Source organism: Vanellus vanellus, assembly GCF_965231255.1.
Source record: "Vanellus vanellus genome assembly, chromosome: 1".
In the NCBI taxonomy this organism is placed as follows: Eukaryota; Metazoa; Chordata; class Aves; order Charadriiformes; family Charadriidae; genus Vanellus; species Vanellus vanellus.
The window spans coordinates 25,786,276-25,804,254 of record NC_138905.1 but is presented as its reverse complement, the minus strand read 5'-3'; the positions used below and the strand labels follow the sequence as shown (position 1 = coordinate 25,804,254).

The 17,979-nt window shown below is 41.4% G+C and overlaps 1 protein-coding gene across 1 annotated transcript in view; it reads left to right on the top strand.

The window, feature by feature from the left end:
- Positions 1–11,489, top strand: part of PTPRZ1 (protein tyrosine phosphatase receptor type Z1) — a gene marked incomplete at its 5' end in the record, with an annotated part of 151,248 nt that extends 139,759 nt beyond the window's left edge. Inside the window, 9 exons of the mRNA XM_082486705.1 lie at positions 1,494–1,629; positions 2,621–2,767; positions 4,933–5,026; positions 5,331–5,404; positions 6,434–6,562; positions 8,057–8,203; positions 8,493–8,635; positions 9,267–9,402; positions 11,225–11,489. Coding sequence (XP_082342831.1) covers positions 1,494–1,629; positions 2,621–2,767; positions 4,933–5,026; positions 5,331–5,404; positions 6,434–6,562; positions 8,057–8,203; positions 8,493–8,635; positions 9,267–9,402; positions 11,225–11,365 — 1,147 coding nt within the window. The 3' untranslated portion in view covers positions 11,366–11,489. The remainder of the gene's footprint in view (positions 1–1,493; positions 1,630–2,620; positions 2,768–4,932; positions 5,027–5,330; positions 5,405–6,433; positions 6,563–8,056; positions 8,204–8,492; positions 8,636–9,266; positions 9,403–11,224) is intronic.
- Positions 11,490–17,979: the final 6,490 nt, after the last annotated feature.

Below are 17,979 nucleotides of genomic sequence, written 5' to 3'. Positions count from 1 at the left end.
AGGAAAATTCCACATTTTGCTTGTTCTGCTGCTAACTACATCCTGCCTGTTCTTGGGAAGTTCAAAATAAGAGTTTCCCCAAAATGCCAAGTCTGAGATCTGTGCCAGTGGGCTGAGAGATCAGCAATACATTATAAGTCAATTAAACTGAGTTTTTAAAAAGTGAAGAGTGGTAAGTTGTGTGGCTTCAGTCAGACCTCTCCATTGGGTCACAGGTATAACTCACCTCTGCCTGTAGGCAGTTTTATTCAGCTTTTAGTTCACCTGTCCCCATGCACTATGGAATTTCAAAGGAGTTATCTCGTGTTAGAAATGTAACTTTTATTTATCTTTACAGGCTATACGGAGGACACGTATGAGGAACTTAATGAAACCTTTTTTAGCTGTTTTTATGTTTTGGTACTTTTCATGTTTGGTTTTTCGTAACAAGTACCGATGGTGTTTGGTAATCTTTATACTTTTTTTCTGTTTAATAGTGTGTTGATAACCTGGACCTTTCAGTTTTATATCACGTTTATTTAGACAGTTTGTTGCAGCAATCTGAGCTCACGCTACCCGTGTTTTGTGCCACCTCTGTAGAAGAGATGAGGAGACTGAATTAGCATGTACGGACTGAGCTTGGATCTGCCTGTTAAAGACCATGCAGACCCAGCACAGGGTGGCTGTCAGGTTACATGTACCGATACGCATAATGCTTCCTCATAACTTAGAAGTGAATTACAACTGACTAATTTCCATATATGATTAGGTAACAAAAAAATGACCTCTTGACCTCGTACTCCCTACCCAGATATTTTATGAAAGGAAAAGCTGGCTTTTAACCTTACAATACAGCTGTTTTTATGCTAAATGAGTCAGAGTTCGTAACAGAAGTGAGTTGATTAACCCTTTCTTCTGCCTCTTCCCTTCTTATAGAAGGGTTTCAACCATTGCTTGCCCTCTTAGCTGTATCTGGAGAGCACGAAGTTTTTTCTTTTACAGATGTACCTTCAGCAGCTCTGCCACTTCCTGGGGTTTTCCCCAGTCCGGTCTCTTTGAAATCCCCTATGTCTCTAATGCGTGGCATAATGCAACTTTCCCTTTAAGGTGATGTGTGTTTCAACGTAGAAGAACTTGAGCGCACAAACTGTGCCCAGACGTTGACGTATGCCAACCTTTCTAGGTATACTTGAGAAAGTATCTTAAGGAATATCAGAAGCCTGAAAATTGCAGACCTGCAGGAAAGCCCTTAGTTCCATTTCAACTGATACTTTAAAAATCGTTTGAGAAAATGATCTTTAGATCTATTCTTGCGCAAAGAAAAAAAGATGAGTTGAAAGGATTTTTCTTCATTGCCAGCCTTGAAGTTTTAGCAAAGTAAATCATACAATAAAATGATCTGTAGAGGAAAATCTTCCTTACACGCAGATTGTTGAAAAAGCTATGTATAGAAAGAAACAGTTCTTTTCACTATCATTTTGCTTCAGGCTCAAGACTATTTTTTTGTTTTGTAGTGCTGGTGTTGGAAGGACAGGCACGTACATAGTGCTAGACAGCATGCTGCAGCAAATTCAGCATGAAGGGACAGTCAACGTATTTGGATTCTTAAAACACATACGTACCCAAAGGAACTACTTGGTGCAGACTGAGGTAAGACTGAAATCCATATAGCGAGACACTACTACAGACTGTTTCTGTTTGCAGGAGGAGAAATGATACAGTCCTGGTTTTCGCCCAGCCAGGCAGACTGGCAGCTAGTCACCCGACTGGATTTTGCTTCCCTTATTTTTACAGAGACGTCCTTCTAGGCTCGCTTAGAGCAATGCGCTGGGAATTACCTATCTGTGGGCTCTTGTCTGTTTATTAGGGAGAACTCAGAAGAGAGAAAGTCTGTATAAATCACGCTTCCCAGAGTAGCACTTTCTTGGCAGGGCGTGCATTTTTGTCATAGATTTTTTTTAAGGAAACATCATTGTCAGGTATTGAGATCTTCTGCCTGATCAAACAATTAATATCAGGTAATAAAAGGTAGGAGGAAAAGCTGTTTCAGACAGAAGATTATCTATAGCTGCTTTAAACTGAAGATTATCTCTAGAATAGTGAAAGGCCAGAAGAAAACAGTAAGGACAACAGCAGGGCATTTGAAAGTCTATTTCAGGTTTCAAAAACAGTTGGTTAGATGCCCCAGTGCCTTTCAATAGAAAAAACGGTAATCAACAACAGCATGGGCACTTGTTCCAAAGGATGTGAGAGAGAAAATAGAGGATAGCAGTAGGAATTGGGAGCGATCACGTTATTGCAAGAAAGGCAGATGGAGTCGCATAACAAGCTGACTTGAAAATTTGACTCAAGGCTGTGCGTGCATTTTCAACTCTCTTCTGAGAACATGAGATACCACGGGTGGTGGGGATTTGGTATTATATCATTTATACATTGCATGTGTGATTCAATTGTGGTTGTAAATGTGTACTGTCACTGCGGAGGGACAGCCTTCACTGTTGAGGATCACTTTTGAGAAAACTCCCGTACAGCAGCAGGCTGTGAAGAAATACTGACCATGTCAGAAGTGGCAGCTTAGCCAGAGGTGTCCAGGGGAATCGGAAAATAATTACAGCTTGGATGTTTGGTTTTATTTTCCTAGGAGCAATACATCTTCATTCACGATGCATTGGTCGAAGCGATACTCAGTAAAGAAACAGAAGTTCCTGAGACTCACATTCATGCCTATGTGAATGCTCTCTTGATACCTGGACCAACAGGAAAGACCAGACTGGAGAAACAATTCAAGGTGAGCTCTCCAAAATAGTAACACAAAAAACTTTAGGCTCGCAAGCCTGAAGGACTGAAAAGTAGGTATCTCAACACAACTTTAATTAGCTTTCTCTATCTAACATTTAGCTGCTGACCCTAAATTCAATTTATGCAATTTAACAAACGCATACTGTTAGTTGGGACAAAAGAATTATTTGCATATTCTTAAACAAGGAATTAAAAAAAAAAAATATACAAGAGTGTGAGAAATAGCCCAGTAAATAGATTTTGGAAAATGTAACTGCATGCCTTTGCACGAAGATCCCAAAGGTAAAACAACAGTCTGAAAAGATGTCATTCTGGCAAAAAAAGCCATGAGCTATATTGGTCAGCCAACATATTCCCCTCAGTGTACAGCACTGGCTAGAAGACAAACTTCAGCAGGCAGTAAGTGAACGCTTTGGTGCTTGTGGATTGGAGATCAGTGTGTACATGCACAGGGCTTTCAGTCACCCAGAGAAAGAGCAGACCCAGCCAGGTGACAGCCCAGAATCTGTGAGAGAAACAGCTCATTGACTCAATGGGAGAATAGGAAGTCCAGCTCGCTCACCGCGTCACTCACAGAGGAAACACAGAAAATCCTACCTTTCAAAATGAATTTTAATTCAGAGAAGTAAATCACATTTAAATATTTTCCAGATTACATAGCAAAATAGACTTTGCTCGCCCTAATTTAACAGGAAATTAATTATTAGAACCTTTCTCTCGAAGGATTTTAATTCTAAGGAGGACTGCATGGGATAACGTGTATTCTTTCTACAATTAGCTGTTGGATCATAAGTAAAAAACTTAAGCAGATAAAAGTCTGTACATAATGTCAGTACATAAGAAGGCTATGAAAATATTAATATAGTTGTTTTCTGAAGTACATTGGTCACATAGGCACATTAACTAGTATTTCTTCAAGCTAACGAACAATGTAAAACAACAGAATAGGAACGACGTACCAAAGGATTTCACAGTCTGCTGCTATCCTGGCTTGAATGATCCAACGATGTTGTACTGTTGTTTCCTAGGCAAAAGCAGGGGCTCTTCTCTCAGCTGTGATGTGCTTGGAGAAATAAGCGTCCCTCCTTTCCTACACAGATGAAAGAATAAAACGTATAATATATATAAACACAGAGTGTGCAGTGCAAATTGCAGGAGCCATGTAGAGCTCCAATTTCAAGAGCTTAAGTATTATCAGAAAGGGACATGTTTCATTCAGTCTCATTTTCCTTTGCAAGCTCTAATTATTAGAATAATAACGAAAATGTGGAGTCTTGTTTTACTGAAGAACTGTTTTAGATGAAAAAAAAATTGTCATCTAATTAATTTTGATGGAACATCCCTGGTTTGGTATCTGTTTTTCCAAAGCAGGCAGCTTCTAAAAGCAACACATGCCTAGCCCAAAACATCACAGAAGAGTCTTTTGAATTCTTTTGAACATTCTGATTAATCTGGTTGATTTTACTAGCAAACAAACAAACAAAAAAACCAAAAACAAAAAAACAACCAAACCACCAACCCTTGAAACTAGGAAAAATCTGCTTTCCACACTTATTTCCTGCCTAAGCAGTATATATACACCATTGTGGTGTATGTGCGAATATCCTGATTCCTTCTCATACTCTTGTCTATTTGAATTGCATTAGTTAAAACAAGTAAGTCAATGAGACCCCCCCTGGATCAGTCCTATTTTCCTCTCACAAGTTTGGAGAGAAAATCAGGAAGCTCATAAGTGGGATATCTAGAGATGCCTCACATCGGGAGCTATACTGTCTGTATAACAATGCAGATTTTTCTGCGCAGACATTTACTGTTTTCCAAAACTTTTAAAAGTGATACAAGCAGCTGTGCAGGCAAAATGGAAGAGACACCAGGATGGCAACAAGCATTGGAGGGCTGGGCGTGGGAACAACAAAACGTGGCATTTCCTTCAAAGGGGTGCTTATCCATCTAGGGCTCAAGAATCATTTGAACTGATAAAACAGTGAAGAAAAAAGATTCTGATGACTTGCTAAATAGTTTAGCCAGATAACTAGACACCTAAAGTTAAGAGAGACAGCTAACCTGCAATATGTGCACCCTTCTGTTTAATGCAGCTGATGAAGGAATGGCTTTTGTACAGTGACCTGATTTTTTTAAACTTCATCGTTTCAGTTACTGAGCCAGTCTAACACACAGCAGTGTGATTATTCAACTGCACTCAAACAGTGTAACAGAGAAAAGAACCGAACTTCGTCCATCATTCCTGGTAAGCTTGTTCAAACTGGCTTCTCCGGATGGCAAAATGTTGTGAACTGTGTGTGTCAAACCTTCGGTCTTTCCTCGGCGAGAACTGAAGATATCTGCATTGGTGCGGAGCAATGGTCTGTAAAGTACTTTTAGTGGAGAAGGGATTTAAGTATGACACGCAGGAAAACAAAATAGATGGCTGGATAACACTTTATCCTGATTGATGGAACTTAGTGTTATCATCACTGTGAGATACGCGAGATAACTGCTGTAATATATGAGTCATTGCAACATATGTATAGTTCATTACTTTTTTCTTACAGTGGAAAGATCTAGAGTGGGTATCTCATCACTGTCTGGTGAGGGGACCGACTACATCAATGCTTCCTATATTATGGTGAGTCAGTTACCTACACTGGTGAAAAACTAAGTCCCATGGTGTAGCTGCTTTCAGAGCTGCCACGTGTCCAAGTTAAGGTGGCACACTCCTGATTTTGAAAGCTCCTTTCTTCTGCTATTCACTCCGCCTGAAAGAATTACTTCCCCCAGGAAGCAGTATTACTGTTATTACCGTTTCTAAGTTGATTTAAGTGCATTGCATTTTAACAATCTGTAGAACCAGAAATCTCACCACAGTTTTAAAAACTGGTAAAGCTAAATGCCACCTGCGGAAGGATCTTTTGAGGTGAACTAAAAGTGTTAGCTAAACAAGTTAGTTTTTAATGGCTGTACTGTGGTTTGCCCTCCCACCTGCTCATCTTACCGAGCTTTTGCAACTGGCGTAGCCCGAGGCACCATAGCTCATCAGCTTTCCATTATCTTTTTGTTCCCTGGGTTTTCTTCAAGTCTTTTCCCCTTCATTAGCTGAGAGGGAGAACTAAATGCTTCCTGGACATTCAGGAAGGAGGTGGGAAAGCTCCCTGCAGTGCTGTTCATACATGATCCTTCATCAGGTGCATTAGCGCAAAAGAGCTTGCGTTTGTCGTAAGAAGTTCAGCTGGGACATCTGTACAAATTAAGAGACCGCTTGGGATTTTTGGAGATCAGTACTTTTTTTCAAGTGTTCTTTCATTTGTTTCAGGTTGCCAGCTCCTCTAGAAGTCTGGTTAATGTAGAACAATTAGCATGCGTGCCAGTTAATGTATTTTCATTCTGAGTTGTCTGTTCAGGTCTCCACTGATTTCTTCTGTCTTTTTTATGATCAAATTTTTCGAAGTTTTAAAAATTATTTCAGTGTAGTTGATTTAATTCTTTTCAGCTAGAAAATACTGCAGTGGAAGTTTTCTATTCTTCTAATATTGCAGGAAGCCAAAGGAGGCACAAGTCCGCAATTTATTTTCTCAGCTTCTGGCTCTGTCCACTAGAAGCTTCGTTTAAATGTTAATACTTGGGCTTCGGTTCCGAGTCTGCTGATTTTGTTTTGCAGGGTTATTATCAGAGTAATGAATTCATTATTACCCAGCATCCCTTACTACACACTATCAAGGATTTCTGGAGAATGATATGGGACCATAATGCCCAACTAATAGTCATGCTTCCTGATAGCCAGAATATGGTAAGTTTCATGGCTGATTGTTATGGGTTTATGTATGGATTTTATTAGGATTACCATTTTGAAATGGTAATGACAGGACATGAGACAGTATCTTGGATTTTGCAAAAAACAATTAAAATTAATAATACTGTACTGAGTGTAAAATCCCCGAATCCTCTAGTGGAAATCTGGAGATCCTTGTCTGAGCAGACTGCAACTGGCATGAGAAAGTATTGAATCGTTCCCGTATAAATTCTAAAAAGAACGAAGCAGCAGAAGTGCCCGTAATGCAAGGTTAGTTTTCGCTCCAGGACTTTCACTTTAGTTGTAATATGGCTTTTTCAGCCATTATTAGGTAAGGGGAGAAATATGAGATTGTTTCTCTTGCTCATCTCCTAAAGTTACAAACAAACGTTTAGCAGGGATTTATCTGGCTCTAAACAGCAAAGAAAGCTCAAGTCTTCATCCTGTATGTATAATTTAATAACAAATGAACATGCTTTTCAGTTAGTAGAAATGCAGGAATATCTGAGAGCTTTTAGGTTGGTACTTAGAGAAACCTTGAGGTGTGAGAGGGCATCATGTTTGGTGATGAGTTCGGAGGAAAGCCATGCAAATGCTTTGGAGAGTCTTGCATGATTGGAAAAACATGTACAACCGAGACAACGTTTGTTTTTTTCCTGTCATAAAAAGTTTTATGAATGTTACACTTCCTATAAAACAGATGGATTTTTAAGTTAGCCCTTGTAATAAGGGAGGTTGTTTTGCCAGGAGGTGCTGGTTCATTATGATCCCGGTAGGAAAGGCACTCAGACTCTGTAAAGTATCATTTAAAATGATATTTCTTGAGCAAACACTATAAAGGAGAGGGTAGTATAGATAATGTTACTTCCCTTCGGGTGCTGTGAACCCCAAGTTCTGCAGCACTGAATGTATCTCCGATCAAGGTACATCACGCCATGCAGCTCCTGTCCATGGAAGGGTTACCCCCATTTTGGTTATTCAGGATTTTCTTAAAAGAAGACAACTCTGTTCATCATTTCTGCTGTCCAAACAGAAAGGATGTTCTCATGAGAACTTCTTGCTGCACTTTTAGATAATCCCAAGGCCACACAGGTGGCGTAATCAATGGTAAAGAGTGGGAGCTGCCTGCAGGCTCCTCTGTTACAGTCCTCCAGCTAAGTTTATCCTGTAGCCACGGGCTACGGGCAGCATAACACAACCTGAGGACCAAGCTGGACGTGTGGTGCAGCGCAGCACAGCACGTGTTGACTGTTATGGGGGTCGCTATCTCCACAGGGTACCGTGGTCTTCTGGTCAGGATCACTACAGAGGTGTCTAAAAACCATCACTTGTGATGTTTGTAATCCCACTGAAATTTTGATTTCTCATTTTAAATCTATCATCTGGCTGCATTGATTACATACATGACGTTATTTATTATATGTTGGATTAAGTTTTATTTTAAGAGCTCAATGTTACTTACTTTTATGGCTTCTTTTTTTTTTCCTGGAGGCTGAAGATGAGTTTGTATACTGGCCAAACAAAGATGAGCCTATAAACTGTGAGAGTTTCAAAGTTACTATGATTGCTGAAGAACACAAATGTCTGTCTAATGAGGAGAAGCTCATAATCCAAGACTTTATTTTAGAAGCTACACAGGTAACACTATCATAAACATGTAACTCGGGACTTGATTTGTTAAAGGTAATGCCTACATTTTGTTACATTTTCTTTGGTAAATGAGTGGTAAAATTCCATGTCCTTGAAGCACCCAGGGAGGAGTAACCTCTGTAGGTAATGTGGTGACATGGGGAATAGGTTAGTCCAACCTCCACAACAGTGGGATTCTGTCTCTGCAGGCTGGAACCAGACTGGGATAGGGTGAAGAATAAGAATGAAGACAGTCAATTTTCTACCAAATTCATTTATGCTTTTTTCACCCTTTTAGGATGACTATGTACTTGAAGTGAGGCATTTTCAGTGTCCAAAATGGCCAAATCCTGATAGCCCTATTAGTAAAACTTTTGAACTGATCAGCATCATCAAAGAAGAAACTTCCAACCGTGATGGACCCATGATTGTACATGACGAGTAAGAACCACATCTTTCAGTTTGTTTTGATGTTTTTCTGTAATACCATCCTTTCATCTGATTTAGAGTGAAAGCTGCTGAAGCAAGGCACAAAGTCCGCACCTAACAACAGTGCTTCTGCTTCCGTTCCAGCTGCATCAACAGAAACGTTTTTACTTTATCACACTTCAATGTTCTCTTTTCAATTCTATCATTTTGATACTGCGGATGATTGTCGAGTAGGGCACTGGAGAGGAAATCAATCAGGGCTTCATTGTCTATTATTAAAAGAAGTAAGACCATTTAGATGAGGCACCTTACCCTTCTCCAGCTGTTTAATAATGGCCAAAAATAATGAAATGTCGAAATACTGAAGGACCTGAGGCCTTCAGGATGTGGTTAGCAGAGGATTGTCAACACAACTCTAAGACTGACTTTTAAGGACTGTCCAGAAATTGTAGCCAGGTGCTGTGAAGGTTGTGTTAAGGCACTGCTGGGCAGGCCTGTGTCAGAAAGTGTAAAGATCACATGACCGAAATTCATCTTATCAGTTTACCCTGGATTTTCTATTTTCTTCAGCTGTAGAAATTTGATCCAGTTTGTAGAGACTTTTCTGTGTGTTTTGATGTTGGTTTTTTGTTACTTTACAAAGGCACGGAGGGGTGACGGCAGGCACTTTCTGTGCATTAACAACACTAATGCATCAACTGGAAAATGAGAACTCAGTGGATGTTTACCACGTAGCGAAGATGATAAATTTGATGAGGCCTGGAGTCTTTACAGACATTGTAAGTAATAAGCAACATATATGCATATGGTTTTTTTCCTATATGTGGTATTATTAGTGTGCTTAGATCTCAGGGCAACATTACTGAACCATCTTAGTTTCTGCGTGAGTTAATCAAAACTGTCTTCCAGAGGTGCTGTAGCGGACCTGCTGCTTAATCCAAATTAAAGTATTTCCTGTGAAAACATGTGGTTATCAAGTGGTCATATGCAAAATGTGCAGAGCTGCCACCATCATCATAACGTCTGCAGTATGTTATGTAAATGAAGGTTTCAATTCAGCGGGAATAAATGTGTACTCCAAGTAGACCCTGCAGTACTTACCCTGGTTTTCCATTTCAGGATGGACTTTGGTCTTTCATGATCTGTTGAATGGTCACTTGACACCATTGTCACTGTGCTTAAAGAATGAAAAAACATGAAAAATATAACAAATAAGAATTACTTACTAAGTCAGTGTCATACAAATGAAAATGAAATTAAAAACTACAAACCCTGCTCCTTTGGTCATGCCACTACAAATCTAACTGCTGTAGAGCTACAATGGATGCAACAAGGAAGCCACTTCAAGAGTGAAATGTTAGAGTTAGCATTGTCACATTTTTGACAGCAAAACCAGGACATGACACAGGATTGACAGATGGATGTGTGTCCTGGTTTGAGGTAAAACAGAACCAATTTTGTTCAGTAACTTCGCTTCTTAGCTGGGCCTCTCCTAACTACTGAAATTAACAGCATTCTGGTTCCGTTATACCTCAAACCAGGACAATGTGTCCACCCCTTCACCCTTCCCAGCTAGCCCAGGCTGAAGTGCTTGGCAGACAGTGGAGTGAAAATGGGAACTCTTCCCATCCCAGCAGCACCATAAAGACCTTCACTCCTCTTGCCCCAGGAGCCTCCAACAAATACCTGGGTCCTTCATCTCAGACTTCCAGTTTCCCATCCTCCTCCTGCAGATTTTAGGTTTTGTTGCTCTTTGCACCCCTTATCTCTTAGTCCAGCCTAATAGTTCAGACCCCAAACCCCACTCTATTTATTCTGTCTTACTGTTCCCCATTCCTTCCATCACAGAAATTCTTTATCCTCATACATCCATCCTAGAACCCAAAACACTCCTCTGCCCCTTCAGAGCATCCACTGTTACCTGGTGCAGCACGGGCTTCGCTGTGCCTGCTCTCCCTGCGCAGAGCATCCAGCTGTTTCCTCCGTCCCAGCCCACGCGGCAGTCCGGCTGCCTGCTGGCGTTCCCCCTCTCCCCCCGCACTCAGCTGAGACTCTCCGCTCCCTCGAAGTAGTGACCGCCTCGGTGAATCTTCCCACAAAGTCTTGGCTCTCTTCCTATGCTTGGGCAGGGTCTTCACAAACATAAACAGTAACCACAAGTACCAAAAAGTAAAAAAAAAAAAAAAAAAAAAAAAAAATCTGCCTCGATAGAATTCAGAGGGCAAAAATGAGAACGTATTCAAGGGGGAAAAAAAGCCAACAGACCAACAGTAGCCCTAATCCTGACCCCGTTCAGGCAATGGGAAGTTTGCATTTGACTTTAACAAGGGTCAGATCCAGCACATCGTATTTCTTTTGAAACACAGTTTTCTCCCCTACCTGTACTGTACATTCCTTAATGTTGTGCTTTACGTTGTGTCCAGGGGGAGCCATTAGTCAGAAAATTAATAAAGCTGCTAAGTAACACAATAAATTGTGGAGCACAGTAGATTAACAGACTGACACATCAGCTGTTAATTAATTTTGAGTAACAGTGCTACAAGATGATCTAGTGTTATTATTTCTGACAGCGCACTGACTATATCCTCTTCTCTTCTCCAGGAGCAGTACCAGTTTCTGTACAAAGCTATTCTCAGCCTCGTCAGCACAAGGCAAGAAGAAAACCCTTCAGCATCTATGGACAGTAATGGCTCAGCTTTACCTGATGGAAATGCAGCTGAAAGTTTAGAATCTTTAGTTTAATTAACACATCAAATTAAACACACACATACCTACATCACACCAGTTACACCTGGCGTTTGCCATTATGGTTTTCAGTTTTATACTTTGGGGTGGGGTGGGGCAGAATCTGTCCAGTCACTATATATATATATATATATATATATATATATAAAAAATCAAATCCCAACCCTTGCTCAAACAAACAGTCATTTCTGTTACATACGACTTTACTGCGGAACTTTTATCATTAACAATGTGTGCCTTTTCTTGAAAGATTTCTTGTAATACGTTGTTACGTCTGGACTAACTTGATTGACTTTTACAGTGTTTCTAAGAATTGAATTGTGGTATGCTTTTTCAGTATTAGTTTTTGATTTATCTGGCTTTACTTTTAACTTAAAATTATCATATTTATAGATGTTAGGGGACTCTCAATTACAAACATGTCATGGGTTTAGTATTTGATTTATTTGCTGTATTTATAACAATTGACAATTGCTAGAAATGTAACTTTTAATATAGTAGAATGTAAATAAAATACTGTTCTCCATAACATGCGACATTTTAAGACTTCAATCAGACATTTAGAATAGTAATCTGATACTTACTGTAAATACTGCTACTTCTGTAGTGATCCATGGACCAAATTTATATTTATAATTGTAGATTTTTATATTTTACTACAGAGTCAGTTTTCTAGTTCTGTGTAATTGCCTTGTTAAAATGATGTAGTCCAGGATGTTTTTATTTTAACAAAGTCTTCTGATATATAACTGTGCATCTTAAGCAATTAACCTTCATATAGCTGCATGTGATTTTAACTTTTTGTGGGAAATAATAGAAACCATTTGTTTTGAAATGAGACGTTTTTATGAGAATAGCACCTGTACTTGGCATTGTTAAATTGTTTTTACCTATGGCATTGCAAAAATAAATATAAATATTCCAGTCTGTGTTTAGCGGTCTTCCACATACATTAAACAGTTGTCACTGTCATGCAGGAGAGCTTTTACTTACAAGAATAAGGACTCAAGGCTGACCTGGCAATGGCTGCTCTTCCCAAGGAATCCGCGAGTTCAGCAGACACTTTTGGAAAATTTTTTTGTTATTTAATCTGTGTTCCGCTTCCAGCCGTACCCATGGTGGCCATGTTAGCCCCCTTTTTTTTTAGCCTCTCCTTGCATGTCTCCCGGTCTGGTCACCCACAGGCTAATGGGCTGTCCCAGGCCTCCAAATTGCCTTAATTGCCCCCAGGCCAGATTTCTCCATGCTGGCTTTGCTTCAGATCATTCATTCAGCTGCTGAGCTCTCTGCTACCTCCTTTGGCAAAGCAAAAGCCAAACTCTGAGAAGCAATAAAGCAAGTAACCTCTGCAAGAACAAAAGCAAAATGTTTCAACTTGGCCATGCAGCTATCTTCTGTGACCTGAACTGGCAAGAAGAAATACCGATCGTACTGAAGGCTGTAGCACTGAGGAGGGTGGAGGAGCCTGGAGCAGAATAGGTCTTTGTTTGAAACCGACACAGGCGGTGAGAGTAGCTATTTCCTCACTTTGGTACGTTCAGTTATTATGTAGAAATACTGAGAGCAGAGATACAGTTCTGGATCAGAATGCCACAGGAACTAATGGGTAGTGACTTCAATAAAAAATAAGGATGGGAGAAGATGGACCTGATGTGGACTTGGAGATTTTAGTTGACTGATGTCCTGAAGCAAGGGGGTGTGAAGGATCTCAGTGTGTCAGCAGATAGATCTAGATGCCCTTCAGCAGTGTGAGATTGAGGATAGGTGGAGCTGCAACAAAGCCAGAACAAATTTAGGATTAGAGGAATCTAAACGGTGGAAACTTAAAAAATCCTGGTACAGTTGATATATGAAATGAGCGTGAAGGTGCTACTCCAGGAGACAGAGTGGCATAGAATGACAGAATAGTAAAGTAAAGCAGACTTCTTGCTCTTGTCCTCTTTTTTTTGAAAAAGTCATATAGACAAAATGATCAAAACAATCTAATGTACAGTTTGTCTTATAAAGCTGTGTTAACATGTGAATGCACTTGAATTCTCTTTGACGCTTGACCACTTCTCTTTATAACCACAGCAGTGCAGTCCCAGAGATTATGGAGTGGCTGAATCATAGAATTGTCTAGGTTGGAGGGGACCTTTAAGATCCTCAAGTTCAACCATCAACCTAACACTGCCAAGTCCACCACTAAACCATGTCCCTAAGCACCACATCTACATGTCTTTTAAATACCTCCAGGGATGGTGACTCAACCACTTCCCTGGACAGCCTGTTCCAATGCTTGATAACCCTTTCTGTGAAGAGAATTTTCCTAATATCCAATCTAAACCTCCCCCGGTGCAACTTCAGGCCTATCACTTGTTACTTGGGAGAAGAGACAGACCCCCAGCTCGCTACAACCTCCTTTCAGGTAGTTGCAGAGGGCGATAAGGTCTCTCCTCAGCCTCCTTTTCTCCAGGCTAAACAACCCCAGTTCCCTCAGCTGCTCCTCATAAGACTTGTGCTCGAGACCCATCACCAGCTTTGTTGCCCTTCACTGGACACACTCCAGAACCTCTATGTCTTTCTTGTAGTGAGGGGCCCAAAACTGAACTCAGTATTTGAGGTGGGGCCTCACCAGCGCTGAGTACAAAGGGACAATCACTTCCTTAGTCCTGCTCACCACACTATTCCTGATAGAAGCCAGGATGAATCCATTGGGCTTGGAACCCCAGGGGTCCACCAGAGCTAAATGTGGGACAATTTGCCCGTCTCAGCCCAAGTCCCCTTTGCAGAACCATGAAGGATATGTTCCACCCAGGGAGATGATACACACACTCACACACAGAGGTAGAAGCAGGATTCATCACACAGGGAGTTGGAAGAGGGCACTGCCCAGCAGCCTGCTTACATGTACGTGGCCCATTTTACCCCTCATCTCTCCATTTTCACTTGCTTATTCTTTCCCTATGCACCTCGATCCCTCTGTTTCTCTGCCCTGGTCTCTCTTGCCTCTTTGCAGATAAACAACCTCATTACCTTTTCTTCACGGGCCTCGGTTTTGTTACAGCCATACCCAAATGTGAAACCTCTGATGCTGCCACTTAGACAATCTCAGCCATACATGGTATTATCAACACGGTTACCTGGGTGCTTCCGGCCCTGCAAGCTTTTCTTTCCAAAATGTCTCCATCAGAGTTTGGCCTTCTCCCACATAACTCCCCATGACCCACCTGTGAAACACAGCTGGGCTTTGCAGTGCTCCTGGTGATGCCTGTCTGCTGCTCACTCTTCTTTTTTTCCCCCATGGTCCTGGTCATACCTGCGGATTTGCTAATTCTGAAGCCCGGGAAGAACAAGGCTGAAATATGGCTGCTAAGTGAAAGTGAACTTACAGTGTATCCCTCATAAAATTAAACACCATTGAAAAGAGAGAGAGTCGTAGATGTCATTGAGAGTCGTAGATGTCATCTACCTTGACTTCAGCAAGGCTTTTGACACTGTCTCACATGACATCCTCATTAGGAAGCTGAGGAAGTATGGGCTAGATGAGGTGACAGTGAGGTGGATTGAGAGTTGGCCGCGGGACAGAACTCAGAGGGTTGTGATCAGCGGCACAGAGTCTAGTTGGAGGCCTGTAACCAGTGGTGTCCCCCAGGGGTCAATACTTGGTCCAATTTTGTTTAATACAGTCATTAATGACCTGGATGAGGGGACAGAGTGTATCCTCAGCAAGTTCGCTGATGATTCCAAACTGTGTGGGGTGGCTGACACCCCAGAGGGCCGCGCTGCCATCCAGCGTGACCTGGACAGGCTGGAGAGCTGGGCAGAGAAGAACCTAATGAGGTTCAACAAAAGCAAGTGCAAGGTCCTGCACCTGGGGAGGAAGAATGCTAAGCACCAGTATAGGTTAGGGGCGGACCTGCTGGGAAGTAGCTCGGAGGAGAAGGATCTGGGGGTTGTGGTAGACAGTAAATTATCCATGGCCCAGCAATGTGCCCTTGTTGCCAAAAAGGCCAATGGAATCCTGGGCTGCATAGGGAAGAGTGTGGCCAGTAGGTCGAGGTCATTCTCCCCCTCTACTCTGTACTGGTGACGCCACAACTGGAATACTGTGTCCAGTTTTGGGCTCCCCAGTTCAAGAGGGACAGGGAATTGCTGGAGCGAGTCCAGAGAAGGGCAACTAAGATGATTGAGGGATTGATGCATCTCCCTTATGAGGAAAGGCTGAGAGAGCTGGGACTCTTTAGCCTGGAGAAGAGAAGGCTGAGGGGAGACCTTATTATGGCGTACAAGTATCTAAAGGGTGGGTTGAAGGAGGAAGGAGCCAGGCTCTTCTCAATGGTTCCCAGTGACAGGACGAGGGGTAATGGGCAGAAGTTGGAACACAGAAGTTCTGTTCAAATACACAGAAAAACTTCTTTACGGTGAGGGTGACAGAGCAGTGGCACAGGCTGCCCAGGGAGGTTGTGGAGTCCCCTTCTCTGGAGGTTTTCAAGACCCGCCTGGATGCAGTCCTGAGTAATGTGCTCTGGGCAATCCTGCTTTGGCAGGGGAGTTGGACTAGATGATCTCTAGAGGTCCCTTCCAACTCTGAAGATTCCGTGATTCCGTGAAAAATAGGATCTAGATTTTTTTGGGTTGTGTTCTATTTGTGTTATTTGGGGGATGATAAGAGTTTCGAATGTACAGAACCTGCTCATTGTCCCAAACAATACACGTTTTTATACCACTGCTGAATTACACCTACACGTTCTTCGCAGCTCTCAGGCACAAAGTTGGTGTACACAAAGGTGTGTATCGGCTGCTCGCTGAGGAAGGGAACATCTCCTTTTTCCCGGTGGCCTGGGGGTTCCGCACTGCTTCCTCTAAAGCACTCGGGTTCACTGACACCCTCCCCTTGCACATCTAGGCTGACGAGGGCAGCTATAGATCATCTCTCTCACTCATTCCAAAAACATAGACACGATTTTTCCTTTCTTAATCTCTAGAGGTGCCTGTGCGAGAGAGGTTAAATTTGATCTTATGCCCATTCCCAAACCATATACCATAATCTTCTTACCGTGTACTTTTGCACTCCACCGTATTCGTACACAACCTAAGAAACTGTAACGCTCATGTGCTCCTTCCCCAGCCCCTTCCTTAGGGAAATTGGCTTGTAGCCTCAAATAACTTTGTGCTTTTTATCTTGGTATCTTCTATTAATGGAATTGCAGTTGCATATAGTTGTACATACAAGGTAGTTTTTAGGCCAATTAATTCTCCTATGTTTTTCAAGCCTCTAAGGACCAAAAGCAAAACGTGAATCCTCCTTTCTAAAATCCCATCTTGATATAACTGTTCCTTTCAACCTAAACTGTTTTGCAGACATTTTAAAATGATAATCCAAGGAATCAGCTGTCGTTCAAGGTTTCTTCCAGAGATGTTTGTAATCACATTCATCATCTTAGCATGCTGACAAGTTATTTAAAACATAAGTGCTTAGGATAATCTCTTTACTCGCACATATTGGTTCTGATCTAGAAAAAAAATAAGAATCATAAAAAATCTTCTATAATCTTCAACTGTGATGGATTACAGATTTTAATAAATGCGTGTCAGTTCCCCTCTCAGACAAAGGCCATATTCTAATTAATTTTTTTCTTGTAATCCAAGCTACAGACTCAAAAGACGTATAGCCTGCCTTTTCAAACTGGGTCAAGTGTGGAAAAGATGTTATGTATCTCCTGCAAGAAGTAGGATATTAATAAACAATGTCAGTTTAAGATTATTTTTTTTTAACAAAGCCGCAAGTCGTGTGCGCCAAGGAAAACTTGATTAGTGAGCTTCCTCCTCAGAAATCATAGGTAAGTGGAGAGTTAAAAAAAAGAAAAGAAAAGAAATTTACTAACGTCACCAACTGTTTAGTGATTGTGGTGTTGTGATTTGATACCTATGGAAAAGCTTTCCAAAAGTCAGCAATAAACACTCAATAGAAGTCATACAAACTCATAGCTATCGGTGCAACAGCATATTAGTTAAAGATCTCAGTACAGACTTTGAAAATCAGACGACTGAACTAGTTTTAGCAATGTTTTAACACAACGCTTTTTACCTGGCACAGTTCACAGCACTATCCGAGGATAACCTCTGTCATTTCGGATGGGTTGAAATTTTCTGTGGTAAATTCTTACTTCAAGATGAGTTTAGCAAAGCTGAACTCGTTTCTCTCTCTAATCGTTCTGAAGCAAAAGCAAAGCGGGGCCGGGGAGGAGAGGAGCCCTGTTCTCTTGTTGGCGTTAAAAACAGAAACAGAGACCCAACTGCTCCCGCAATTCCGAGGTGTCCTATGTTACAGTCTTGTTTTCACTGCTTCCCCGCCGCAGGGCTGAGGTCTGACCATCCGTTTCTGTATCACAGGTTTGTGCTTTGGTGGATTAAGGAGTTAACTTTCAAAGGGACAAGAGAATTGTCTCAGGACATTTGGCCACATTTCCCGATTCCCCTCTGTTTCCAATTGCATTATTTTCTTTTTAGAACAAAAAAAAAAGTAGAAAAAAAAACCACCCTTCTGTCTTACTGAGCTCATTCCCTTGTTTTATCAAAGTCACATCCTGTGACCCTGTAATTAGTCACAGCGGATTTGGGATGGTCTA